The sequence below is a fragment of the Lichenostomus cassidix genome, chromosome 13 (genome assembly GCF_008360975.1).
Source record: "Lichenostomus cassidix isolate B80296 chromosome 13, HeHo_3.0, whole genome shotgun sequence".
NCBI lineage: Eukaryota > Metazoa > Chordata > Aves > Passeriformes > Meliphagidae > Lichenostomus > Lichenostomus cassidix.
Genome location: NC_139494.1, coordinates 16,076,679 through 16,089,762, shown reverse-complemented (window position 1 = coordinate 16,089,762; position 13,084 = coordinate 16,076,679). Strand labels below are relative to the sequence as shown.

At 44.9% G+C, this 13,084-nt stretch overlaps 1 protein-coding gene across 2 annotated transcripts; it reads left to right on the top strand.

Annotated features, from left to right (window-relative positions):
* Nucleotides 1-6,347: 6,347 nt before the first annotated feature.
* Nucleotides 6,348-12,218, top strand: C13H5orf47 (chromosome 13 C5orf47 homolog). Of its 2 annotated transcripts, XM_085073206.1 has the most exons (5): nt 6,348-6,608; nt 7,209-7,297; nt 8,731-8,833; nt 10,982-11,028; nt 11,370-12,218. In XM_085073206.1, the coding sequence occupies exons 1-5, from the start codon at nt 6,359-6,361 to the stop codon at nt 11,394-11,396; spliced, it is 516 nt and encodes a 171-aa protein (XP_084929332.1). In that variant the 5' UTR covers nt 6,348-6,358; the 3' UTR covers nt 11,397-12,218. The 2 variants fall into 2 exon arrangements, with proteins under 2 accessions (XP_084929332.1, XP_084929333.1); XM_085073207.1 differs by lacking the exon at nt 10,982-11,028.
* Nucleotides 12,219-13,084: the final 866 nt, after the last annotated feature.

Genomic DNA, 13,084 nt, shown 5'->3' with positions numbered 1-13,084 from the left:
CCTTTTGGCAGGAGCTGTCCCAGCACAGTCCCCAGGAGCTCTCTGGCTGCCACTTGCCCTGAAGGAGCTGCCACATTCCAGGGCGGTGAAGGAGGTGGATGTGACCCATCTCCCTGATTTAAAGGCTGACCTGGATCTCCAGGACAGGCTGAGCTGCCAGGTTGCTGTCAGACATTTTCTGCTCGGTCCTGGCTCTCCAACTGCCACTCCCAAAATGCTCAGTGCGGCTCCAGGGAATCTGGGACAAGTCACAGCCTCGGAAAGGGGAGATGAGGAGAAACACTGACATCCCTTCCTCCGTGTGAAATAAGCTGATTCAGTTTGTCAGAGTGAAAAACAGCCTGTGGGATAAGAATATCCTTGCAGCTGTCTGTGCACGCAGAGAAACTGAAGGGGGTGAATCAGTGCTCTGAATACATCACGGAAAGTCTTCCTGCATCCCCATGCTCTGATTGATGCCATCAGATATCACCTGTTTTCATGGCACAGGAACTATAATTTCCTGACTCCTTGTAGGGCTTGTCAGAGAGACAATTTGGTACCAAATGCTGATTTATTTGAATGCTTCAGTCACTTTGTTTATGGAGCGTGGGAGATCATGTTCTGTTAAGGTTCCTTCACAAAATTTGCTGGTCCAGAGTTCTCAGTCCTCCTGGTAGATATAAAATACAGAGATGTATTAAGTCAGTGTTTGATTGCATTTTTCTTCCTGCAATTTAATTTGGTGAGTCATGAAAGCTGAGATGAAATCCTGTGAGCTCAGCACAGGTCAAGGATGACTGTGATGACACATTTTTGGGTTTGTATTATTCTTAATGTTTAAAAGGGATGTAGTTTTATCACTCTCAGCCATGAGGTATTTTTTTTTATCCCAAAACTATGACAGGTTGAGTTGTTTTACTTTTCATGGGAATGAAGAACATTGGTTTTAAATGGCAGAGTGCTGTGATGGATGCAGTGGACACACACTGTGTGCCTCAGTAACTCAGCCCGGATCTGAAATCTGTGGAAGCAGAGCAATGCATTCAATAAAAATCTCTGCCAGCCTTCTCCAACCCAAGGCTTGAAAAAATGTTTGCTCGGTGTAAATCACCATCTGACATGGCTGCTGACTCATGGACCAGCATCAGTTTGCTCAGGGATTGTTCAGGCCTTGCTGTGCATTAAGTTGTCAGTCTGGCCGAGTGTCACTTTGCCAGGCAGTGCTTGTGGCTTGGAGCTGCTGCCCAGCGCTGGGCTGGGTTGGGAGCACATTCATGCCAAGTGTTCCTGAGTTTAAATGGGATTCCTTAGGTTTCTGAGGCATTCTCCCGTAAGCAGCAGGCAGTAGCCCCCAGCTCTGCTGCAGTGGGCCAGCTGTGCACAGACAGATGTGGCTCTGTACAGTGGCAAAATCAACCCAGCTCTGCAGTCAGTGGAAAGGGAATTTGCTCAAGCGTTGCTTTTACAGGGGGTGTCTGTGGAGGAATGTGAGGGCAGAACAAAGCAGTGACTGCTTCAGTTTTCTCTGCAGAGAAAATCCATGGAGACAGCCCTGCTCTGCTCCTCTCCTGGCAGCATCCTGATGGCTCTGGGGGGAGGGAGGGAATGCTCAGTGTCCGGAGCAGTTCTCAAAGTTCCCAGTACCATTACAGGGTGGCCTTGCTGCTGAGAACCCCAGAATCTTTTGGGTTGGAAAAGACCTCCAGGATCATCGAGTCCAGGCTGTGCCAAATCCCCACTTTGTCACCAGCCCAGAGCACTCAGTGCCACCTCCAGGCATTCGTTGGAAACCTTCAAGGATGGGGACTCCTGCAGCCAGGTGAGTTGGTGGTCTCACTTTGGCCTGGGATCCTGTTAGATCTCAGAGGAGAGGTAAGAAAACGTGAGGTTTCTGTGTCTGGACTTGGGTTATCCACATTAATGCTGAATCTGGGGATGATTTAGTGATTTTTGCTTTTTACATCCTGCTCTGAAACAGGATTCTTCCAGCATCTGGAGTGCTATGGTAGGTAGGGCTGAACTTCCTCAGCTTTCCTGTCTCTGCTTTGGAACCAAAGGACATCATCACTAAACACAAATAACTTGCAATTTTGCTATTTCATTTTTCAGTTGGAAAAATTAAATCAGAGCAAGTGAATCACCTGCCTGCCTTTGGCTGTATCACTTAACTACCAGCCTTTCCTGGAAATCAGGCTGTGTAATTCTGGAGCAATCTCAGGGCTCATTTTGTCTCTGAGTTCTCCCCATAGTTTTATTTCCAATTGGCAATCTGTTGAAATGCTGTAACACAAAGTTCTGCTAAGCCAAGGGTTTTGATCTCCTTGACTTGGGGTTTGTTATAAAGCCTATGGATCTTCTGGGTGATTTGGAAATCTCTCCAGGGGAGGCTCAGGCTTTTATGTAACACAGTTTACAGTCTGCTAAATATTTTTATGCACAGCATGAAGAGATGGTAGAAGAGGCCTCTCCTTATGAGTGGTGTGGAGGAAGTGATTCCCACGTGTGTGGTTTGTAAAGCAGTGGGAGATTCACTGAGTGCAGGTTCATTGCTGGGAAATGCAGGTGCTGCTCCAGTGGCACTTGGCCATTTTCTCTCTCTGCTGCCCCATTACTGCTCACACAATTAACTGACAGCCAGGCTAAATTATGAAATTTTCCAAGTAGGAAGAAGCTGGAGGCAAATTCATTGCTTTGACTTAGCAGAAGTTGTGACTTTTGTATTTATAATGATTCCTGGTTACACTAATGAATGGTCCCCAGTGTCTTTTGTACAGTAACCACATTCTAATGAAATCCCTCATTCCAGTGACTCCTATTAAACATTCTGTGAAAATGAAGGTGGTAAAATAACTGTTTGTGCTACTGCTGAGGGTATAATTAACAAGGTTTGAATATAGCTGTTCTCAGAATTAACACACTTTTCCCTGTTCACAGTGTTAAGAGTCCTATTTCACATGTATTCACCCTTTGCAGTTGATCAAGATAATTAGCAATGGCCTTGCCTGAATTATGCTGAATTTTAGGGTAAATTTAGGTGAGATGTATGGAAGAAATTCCTCCCTGTGAGGGTGGGGAGGCCCTGGCACAGAGTGCTCAGAGAACCTGTGGCTGCCCCTGGATCCCTGGAAGTGTCCAAGGCTGGGCTGGAGAAACCTGGGACAGTGGAAGATGTCCCTGCCCATGGAAGGCCAGAATGAGGTGATCTTTCATGTCTCACCCAACCCATTCTGCGATTCCATGAATTCTGTTGAATCATGTGAGTACTTTAACTCCATTGCCAAGAATGCTCAGAAAAAAACAAACCTCCCCAGCAGCAGAAGGCTGGAATTTTTTAGGGAATCACTGAGTGTGCATGCATCAATGTCCCAATGGCTCCTTCCCTTCTTCACCTTGGCATCAGCTGTAGGCACCAAAAACTGCCTCGTTTGAAAAGGACTGTCAGGGCTCACAGAGGATGACACATCCTTGGCCAAAGCAAAACTGAAACAATGGAATTCAGGAACCGACACAAGGTGTGAGCTGGAGGAGCTGACACTGGAACACAAAGCAAACGCACGATGAGGTGCAGGCTGAAAGCTGGAATCTGGGCTATTTTTAACCAGACACTTGCAGCTGCGGTGAAAAGCTGAGATGTTTGCTCAGAGTGATTAATACAGAGATAGTGGCCAGCTGCTAGTCAGTTCACACGTGTGGAAAGGTGGGTGAAGAGCACTGTGCAGCTAAAATAGCTGAACTTGACAGACCTGCAGATAGATTTTAGGTGGTATTGATTTTTCCGAGCAGCAGCAGATCCTAAAAAGGATCCGAGCTGAATTTGCATTTGAGATCAAAGTGCTGGCAATGTGCTGTTGGGAAAAGTGGACAAAATGTGCCCCACGAGGTCTGTGCGTTTGCATTAGCAGGGTGGAAGCATTTCCATGAGCACAGGTGCTGAGAAACCACTGCCTTGGCAGCCGTGGTGCCCCGAGGAGGCCGGAGGAAGGAAGCAGCTGCCAGCTGGCACAGGCAGCTCCTGCCCTGGCAGAGACAGCAGCGAGTGTTCCTGCACAATGCCCAGACAGTCATGGAATGAACACGGGGCTCTTTAGGTTTGTGTGTGAGGATTCGGTGGGGGGGCTGTGGTGTGGGCTGCGTTGCAGCTAAAGGAGGGATTTCTTTACCAGGGCTTTGTTGATGGATGGAGCTGGGGAAGTTTGTATGCCAGGACTGGTTTTTTAATGATGCTTTTGGGTCGCTTCTCTCCTGGGTTTAATATCCCAGACTGAACTCACAGGGATAGTTGGTTAGGTCTTGGCAGAGGAGGACGAAGTTGAGAGTTGTAGAATCACAGAATATCCTGAGGTGGAAGGGAGCCAGAGGCACCAAGTTCTCACCCTACACAGCCCCAAAATCCCAGCACAGGGGATTTTGAGACGCTCCTGGAGCTCTGGCAGCCTTGGGGCTGTGACCATTCCCTGGGGAGCCCGACCACCCTCTGGGGGAAGAGCCCTTCCCTGGTATAGGAGCTCACAGTTGATATTTGAGGTCACAGTTGATCTCAAGGCTCCCGACTCAGTGGTGGTGACACATCTACAACCTCCTTTTCAGTCCGCCCCCTTTGGAGCCTGCAGGAGATGCCCTTTTATAACCGGGAAACAACAAATTTCTGTGCCTAGCCGTCAGGCTGAGCCTCTGCGAGTTGTTTTCCCTCGCTGGCAGCCGCACGCACGGCATGCCTGTCCGTTCAGGGTGTACAATAGCTGGGAATCCAGGGATGCCGGGCAGGGCGGATCGGATCGCTCCGGCCCGAGCGGCACCGCCGGCATCCGCGGGAGCTGCCGCCACCTGGCGGGGCCTGAGCGCACTGCAGGGCACACGGCGATGGCGGCAGCGCTGAGGGGGAAACCGGCCCGAGCAGCCTGTGCCATCCTCAGCTTGTCCCCAGCCCAGAGCACTCAGTGCCACCTCCAGGGATGGGGACTCCAAACCTCCCTGGGCAGCTCCTGCCAAGGCCTGAGCACCCTTTCCATGGAGAAATTCCTGCTGCTGTCCAAGCTGAGCCTCCCCTGGCCCAGCCTGAGGCTGTTCCCTCTCCTGCTGTCCCTGTTCCCTGGAGCACAGCCTGACCCCCCGGCTGTCCCCTCCTGTCAGCAGCTGTGCAGAGCCACAAGGTCCTCCTGAGCCTCCTTTGCTCCAGGCAGTGCCCCCTTCTTTCCTGGGGCTCCAGACCCTTCCCCAGCTCCACTCCCTTCCCTGCATACACACAGAGACCCTCAGCCTCCTCAAACCTGGGGAATGACCACAGTTTGTGTCATGGTCTCTTTGGTGTTTCTCTCTTTGCTCTCTCGCTCTTCGTGGTCTCTCCCCCACTCCTAAGGGCAATACCATTCATGCTGCCAATGCTGCTAAAAACAGTATAATCAGGAAAAAAAGGTATTTTCATAGAATGTAATATCTCTAATTTGCAATCTTGTGCCAAATCTGCCAAAACTCGGGGAAAGAATCCGGAGCAGTATTTTAGTAACAAAAAAAACATCAGTGGGACTTGATGCGAATTGTTCCTTGTGAGGGTGGTGAAGCTCTGGCACAGGATACCCAGAGAAGCTGTGGCTGCCCCTGGATCCCTGGCAGTGTCCAAGGCCAGGGTGGACAGGGCTTGGAGCAACCTGGGATAGAGGAAAGTGTCCCTGCCCATGGCGTGCAATGGAACTAGATGGTGTTTAAGGTCCATTCCAGCCCGAACCATTCTATGATTCTCTAACTTGAGCTCTTCCATGGTCTGAGAGCTCTGCTTGTCAGTGTCCATGTCCATACCCTGCTGCAGTGGACACATCTCTGCCGAGCACCTGCACGGGCTGCACTGACCACGCCGGGCATCCTGTCAGTGCCACACATCTGCTGCTGCTGCCTGAAGGACAAAGCAGGCATTTAATGTTTCATTACTGTTCAGTAAGTGGATGGAGCCGGTGCAGTTTGGGGAGGAATTCCTTGTATAAGTGCAGGCGCTGCAGCAGCACCTGTACCAAAAGGGTGCCGGCGGTTCCTCTGCTGTGGAGACAAACAGTACATCGGACAACCTTCAGCCCCGTTATCAGTGCTGCAGACAGATCAATGACTCGCATGGAATGTATCAATATATGGCTTCGGGCAGCAGCGCTGGGTGCTGAACAGCAGCGCTGGCCCAGAGGCAGGGGCACATCCGGGAGCCCCTCAGCCCCGGCTGCCCTCACGCCCCTCAGCCCCGGCTCCCCTCACAGCCCCAGCTCCCCTCACAGCCTCGGCTCCCCTCACATCCCCGGCTCCCCTCACATCCCCGGCTTCCCTCACATCCCCGGCTCCCCTCACAGCCCCAGCTCCCCTCACAGCCCCGGCTCCCCTCACAGCCCCGGCTCCCCTCATGCCCGCCGCCCCGCCGCAGAGGGAGCGCGGCCGCCGCGCCCGCCCGCCCGTGCCGGTGGTATATGTGAACAGCTTCGGCTCGCACCGCTGCGGCTCCGTGATCCGCCTGGGCCGGGGCTGCCGGCAGAGCCCCGGGCAGAGCCCCCCAAGCCGGGCTGGGGCCCCGAGGGTCGCTCCGGAGCCGCAAGCCAGGCCCAGCCCCGGGTCGGGGAGCGGCGGCGAGAGGAGAGCAGGCAGCCGCAGCCCCGGTAGGTGAGAAGCCCTTGTGTCGGGCACTCTAGGGGCTGGAGGTGCTGCAAGTAATGTCTTAACTGTCTGTACCAGGAAGAGCGGGGCCGGCAGGAGCGGGAATATGATTATTCCCTTGTTCTGGGCACTGGCGACGCCACACCATGAGTGCTGTGTGCAGTTCTGGGAAAAAGAGGAAATTAAGAGCTTCCAGAAGCCTGTTGCCTTAATTTGTGGGTGCGGTGCAGTTTTGAAATCTGTTTTATGCCGTTTGAGAAACACCCACTTGCCCTATGGTTATAAATGGAATAAAGAAGAAGGGGACAATGTGCATGATGTAAGGATTGATATCCTATAATCTGCTCTGACTAGAAATAAGGATCCCTCTGGAATCATAGAATGGTTTGGGATGGGAAGGACCTTAAACATTATCCAGTTCCATCCCCTTCCTAGGACACCTTCCACTAGACCAGGCTGCTCAGAACTTCATCCAACCTGGTCATGGACACTTTCAGGGATGAGGCAACCACAATTTCTCTGGGCAACCTGTGACAGTGATTAACAGCTTCTTTAGGAATGTGGTGTAAATACTCCAAAAATGCTTTCTAAACTCTTTCTAGGTGACCCTCGAGAGGCTAGGGCTGACACCTTTGACTTCCCCATCCCTTCAAGAAACGTTGATAAAGTCATTAAACGAAAGAAGAAAAAGGTATAAAGTGTGGGAGCTCAATTAGCTGCCTTGGCATTTGAGAAAGCTGCTTGTTCTGTGTGTGTGAGAGCGTGAGGGAGATTAAAAGATGGAATTGGTAGCCTGTTACTGAAAACCTTACTTACAGAAAAGAAAAAATGGTATTATCTTCCCTCTCTGGAGGCTTTAAAATTCTGGCTCTTATTCAATAAAGCACTTAAGTGTGTGCTTACCTTGAAAAATGAGAGTATGCTATTGACTTAAAGCCTGTACTGAAATGCTTTGCTGGATTGAGGCCAGGGTGCTGCACACCTTGGGGGTGAAACCCAGCAGGAAAAAGCTCTGCAGTTCCTCTTCCTCTCATGTTTTAAACAAAGAAATCCCACGGGTTACAAATAAGTGAAGGCAGGAATCTGAGCTATTAACACCATCCTTGTAGCAATGCAGAATTACTTTCTGCTTCACAAATGTGTTTCTGTTCAGTAGCTCGACAAATGCTTGAAATTTTAACAGGGACATTTATTAACCAGTAACTCGTTATGAGATTCTGTAATGTGCGAAGTACAAGTAATCAGCTAGACTAGAATAGAGTCATGTCATAGATACTTGATTTAAAAACAGCAAAATGCTACCAACTGCAGAGGAACAGCTAATAACATCCTGGAATATGGCTCTCCTGGTGCATTGAATAGTCTTCAAAAACAATGAGGAATATATATTATGTTTTAGCGATAAATGTCTTCCAGAAAGGAATTATCTTTAGATTTAAACAAGTTTTTTAGATGAGGTCCAGCAAAAGTCCAAACATCAGCATGTCAATAGTCATTTCTATTTGTTAGGCCACCTCTGCCTGAATGCTTTTGTCTGCAGTTCCAATTTAAGCTTTTCAATGCACAAGTTTGAAATGTGCCCACTACAGACAGAGCTTTATGCCTCTAAAATAAAGGTTTTCAGCATCTATAAAACAGATTAATATGGATTTGATATGAAAAAGAGCAAAACTGTTGCTATTCTGGAATCTTAGTTTGGGGCTTGAGTTATGCTCCTGCTGAGGTACCACATGGGAAAGTTTTTGCTTCTGGAAAAATCAACCATCTTATTTTCTTCCCCCATTTTGGATGACTTTGAAGATAGCTTAATGGCTCTACACAAGTTTTCATAAGCTTTTCTTATCCAGAAGGGCACTTCACAAGTCCTGGATAAACACAAGAGTTCTAGGAAAGAAAGGAGAGGAGATAGGTGAAAAATCCTGGAAGAATTTATGGTTTTGGCTTGTAGTAGAAGAGATTCTTCTAATATATCCCACATATATATCCTTTTTTTCTCTTTTCTTCCCTCCCGGTCCTCAACAAAAAATCCCAGCTGGACTTCACAGTCATTGTGGGGAATTCAAAGTTCTGCCCTATAGATGTCTTAATGCAAACTCTTTCTATGCTTCACATTTTATCTTTCAGTCCAAAGTGTGGCACAAGGTCTGGAAAGTGATTTCAAAAATGCTTGAGGAAAATGAAAGGTTCAGAAGTCGCCTGTTGACCTGCAGCCAGTTTGATGGAGAAGGTAGGAAATGAACTGATGTTTTATTTTAGTAGAGAAAACAGATTATTAATTTTATAATTAATATCGAGTGAAGATCCCAAGGTTTAAGGTCCATTCAGCTGTTTGTTTTGGGTAGTAGCTTTTACAACTCACAAATGGAATTCATTCTATACTTTAGGCACTTCCAGCTTTTTTTTAAAAAACATTTTGTTTCATCAAGGGTCTTGTATATATTAATTTGGAGGAAGGATGGTGGAAGTGTTTGCTGCAGCCTGACATTAAAGACATGCACATAAAACATCTGCAAGTTTTTCTGAACATGTGAAATACATAATTAAACTTATTCACAGATGGGTCCAAGGCAGTATTTGTATGAATAATAATTTATTTTTGCACATAGGAAAAGAGTGGTTGATTTCATGCAGACAATAAATAAATTAGATGCTCCCCAAAGGTTGCTGTAACACAATTTAACAAAACCATCAAACATGTTCTCACTCTGTGCCCTGAATGCAGCTCTTTCATTACTGGAAAATGACTTGGGAATTAAAACTGGTGCTCTGCATTCAGCCAATTTCAATTAGAGGCATTGTAGCTACTGCACAATTTAAGATAATACAGTGTATGCTTACAAATGGAACTGGAATTTCTGGCCTCACAGTTGGAGGAATTACTGAGAAAAAGAATATACTAATCCATGAAGAGCTACCAGGCAAGTTAAAAAAATGCCATGTTCACCCACAGCACTTCTGCTTCCCTTGCATGGGTGCTGATGGAAGTTTTCCACATGGGAGGATGTTAGGGTGTATCCCAAAATACAGAACCACTCCTGCCAGTGTCTTATTTTATAGAATGTTGGATTAGATTTCCACACATGTGACAAGAAAACTCTGCCTCAAAATTTTTTCTCATGAGAACAGAAGAAGTGCAGTTCTGTTTCCAAACTGAAATCTCTACCCCAGTGGATGTTATGGAATAGGAGAAGAAATGCCACAATGTGTTTCAACAATTTATTCTGCAATTATTGTGCAAATATTCTGCATTATGTGGAAAAACATAATGTGTTTTTGTGTTGGCTTTAAAACCAATTCCTGATTAATTCTGGAGTTATTACATTATTTTAATTATTCATTATGTGCCATTCATGTTCTTTGTATCAGTCAAGGTTCCACTGGCCTCTGTCATATTTCTGTGCTAAGAAGTTCCAATCTAATAAATCTCTCCTCACATGGAAACTGTTCCCTGTGCTTTCTCCCACAGCTGAGATCACTGCAGAAGTGTTTGTGTACAGCAATTTATGTATATGTTGGACATATATCTATGTGTAAGACACATCCATGGATGTGTAGGACAGTGAATTAAAAAAAAAATCTTCCTTGATTTATGTTTGCTTGATTAAAAAAAAAAAAAGGAGAACAAGTGTCATGAAAAAAGGAGGAGAAATCTTTAATAGATTATGAGATTTCAAGTTATTGTAGGAAAAATCCCCAAAATTCTGCTTATATATGATTTCCTGGGTGGATTTGCCATCTTAGCATAATGGCAGCTTTTCTGTTTATTATGGGTACCCCTTGTGCTGTTTAACCCTGGATTTATGGACAGGCCCTGCTCCCTTTTCAGACACTCATTTCTTTTTGGAGGAAGAGCATTTTCTTTATATACTATTTCCAGTGACTTAAAAAAACCTCACCAACCAACCAACCCACCCCTCCCCACTGACTCTGTCCTTAATTGTAATTATACCCCCTTTTCCAGGAGCTTTAATTGAGAATATTCTATTAAGCCCTATTTCAGTGAAAACCATCAATTCTAATACCTTCTTTCTAATTAGCAGATTTTGCACAACATCAAATCTAGCAGATAAGTCTCCTATTGATCTGAATTTTTCATTAATCAGGAAGCAAATGGATTAATTCCAGCAGATATTTAGATATGGATCAACAAATCTGAATAAACTGGGTTCATTTTTATCTTTTTTTTTTTTTAGTGGATTAATAAAGCTAGAAAATTAATGCTGCATTTTATTGCCTCTATAAATAGTTTTCTTGAGAGAACAAAAGTCTACTTGAATTTTAATGCTACCGATTTACTCCTTGGAATGTTGCAATTAAGATTAGATTCCATGTGACTGCAAATGATGATTTTCCTCCACCTGGTGTTCTCCTGCAGGCTCTGACAGGATCCAGAGGTCACAGAATGGGGCATACCTGGACAGGGTACGTAGACAGTCCATTCAAGGCCAAAAAAAAGCTAAAATAAGCAAATTAAAAAATTTAAAACATGCACTATTCTTGTTTAATGTTATTTTAATAACTGGCAGTTATATACTGAAGTATTACTGACATTGAGCTCAATTTTTTTCAAGATTTCAGTGTTGTCTGACCAGAACAGCTGGTAAAGGGAGGTGGGTTTTGCCTTCTTGAGCTAAATCCTTCCATGATGGCCTAAAGTAAAATCTGAAGAATGTGAACATTCTTTATTTGTCCCACCTTATAAAGAGACTTTTTTTATATTAATGGGAATGTACCAATTCACTTTTATCACTTTTTGTCTCTAGGATGAATCCATCTTTGGCTGGGTGTAGCAAGAAAATATAGGAAGATTCAGCCCCAAAGGAAATATGAAAGTAGTGAAAGCTTTCATTTTGATCTAGCTCTTCCTGGAGTCAGTGCAAGACTGCAAAGTGACTTCAGGGAACACAGGTTCTCTGTTTGTTTGGTGTTTGTACTTCTGCTGTTTAAGAGGTTTGTTTTTACAGTGGCTTAAACAGCTCTCTTGCAAGATATTTATCTCAAGCCATTAAGTCTGGTGTTTCACTGAGCTATTAGTTTTAGAAAGCTTTTTAATGAGCATAATATTGTGACAGTTTGCTTGCAAAAAAAGAGATACACATTTAGTGTTGTCTGTGTATTTATATCTTTTATTTTTGTTGCTTGTCAGAATAATAAACACAAATTCAGTAAGGCAGAACTCCACATAAGACATAAACCCCACTTTCCTTTCTTCCTGATTTGAATAAATTTGACTTTATGATATTAAAATATTACACAATAACCCTCTCTGTTCATTCATCCATTTATACATGAATCTCAGCAAGTATTTTGAATATGAAACCAGGTGAATGTTTTCTCTCTCCCTGTTCATCCTGAGGCACATAATGGTACCATCACAATCAGGAGGTGTTGTTTATCTACCTGACTTCAATAACACAATATAATTTTCTTCTGTTATGCAGCTTAATACTTGAACTCCTGATTGACTGTTAAAGCCTTTTAAGCCAGCAAATTGTGTAAATGGAACATGAAAACTGCATAAAAATAGTTATGTATATGGAGTTCATCTCGGGAGTAAAACATTCACCTGTCACAATGGGACGTCCTTGCTTTCAATAAAAGGATTGTTTTCTCCTGGCACAATGTCTTGGTGTTTGCAGATATAATGACTGCAGTGTCAGAGTGCTGAGCTTTAATAACGTGCTGGTGATTGTGTCATTAGGCAGCAAAGCATTTGGAAAGGTTTCCTCTCTGTTTTCTTCCTAGTAAAACTGCAAGTGTGGAACTGGAATGTGCCTTTTCGGGGACAGCTGCGGCGTCAAGCTTCTCTTCTGATTTGTGGTTGGGTAATATTCGGATTTTACTTAAAATAGTTGACATTTCAGCTTGGAAAAGGAGATGGGAAGGCAAAGTATTCAATCAAGACGTGATCATTTTTCTGGCAGAGCAAAAATGTCATAGTGCTTTGGTATTTTCAAAACACATGTTTAGAGTCACACATGGGATTTTGGGGGGTTTGGGGTTTTTTTGACTAAATGAGATGATCTCCCCATCCCCACAGTTCTATCGATGAAATGCTTGCATGGGGAGTATTTAGTTTATAATCCTGGTTTGTAAATTGTAGAGTTGTTGCTCTAACGTTTCTTTTCTTGTAAACTGCAGCTGCAGTTGGTACTTTACTGGCACAGACTTCAGGGGCTCTGGAAACATTTTTCCTCCAGATGCATAATTGCTCCTTTAACAGGATAGATGAGGTGCATTAACCTAAATCTCTGAATGAAGTTTAGCCAACACATTAAGGTTCTTTGGATGAATACAGATCTCTGTCTGTGGGACTATTTTAAAAGAAATTATAAAAGGTAAGTATGGCCCTAAATCATCCCTATGCACCTCCTTCAGCCTTAAGGGTCTGTATGGTGATGATGAGATAATTAATTGGTTGGGATCTACTAATCAAGAACTTTGAAAGGCTCTTATATTTTTCAAATCACTTTAGGCC

Bases quoted from the DNA above. Each gene is read 5' to 3' on its own strand.
- C13H5orf47 (XM_085073206.1), top strand. From the start codon at position 6,359: ATGCCCGCCGCCCCGCCGCAGAGGGAGCGCGGCCGCCGCGCCCGCCCG. The intron at 7,298-8,730 runs GTATAAAGTGTG...TTTATCTTTCAG, and splicing joins TTAAACGAAAGAAGAAAAAG to TCCAAAGTGTGGCACAAGGT. The intron at 11,029-11,369 runs GTACGTAGACAG...TTTTGTCTCTAG, and splicing joins ATGGGGCATACCTGGACAGG to GATGAATCCATCTTTGGCTG.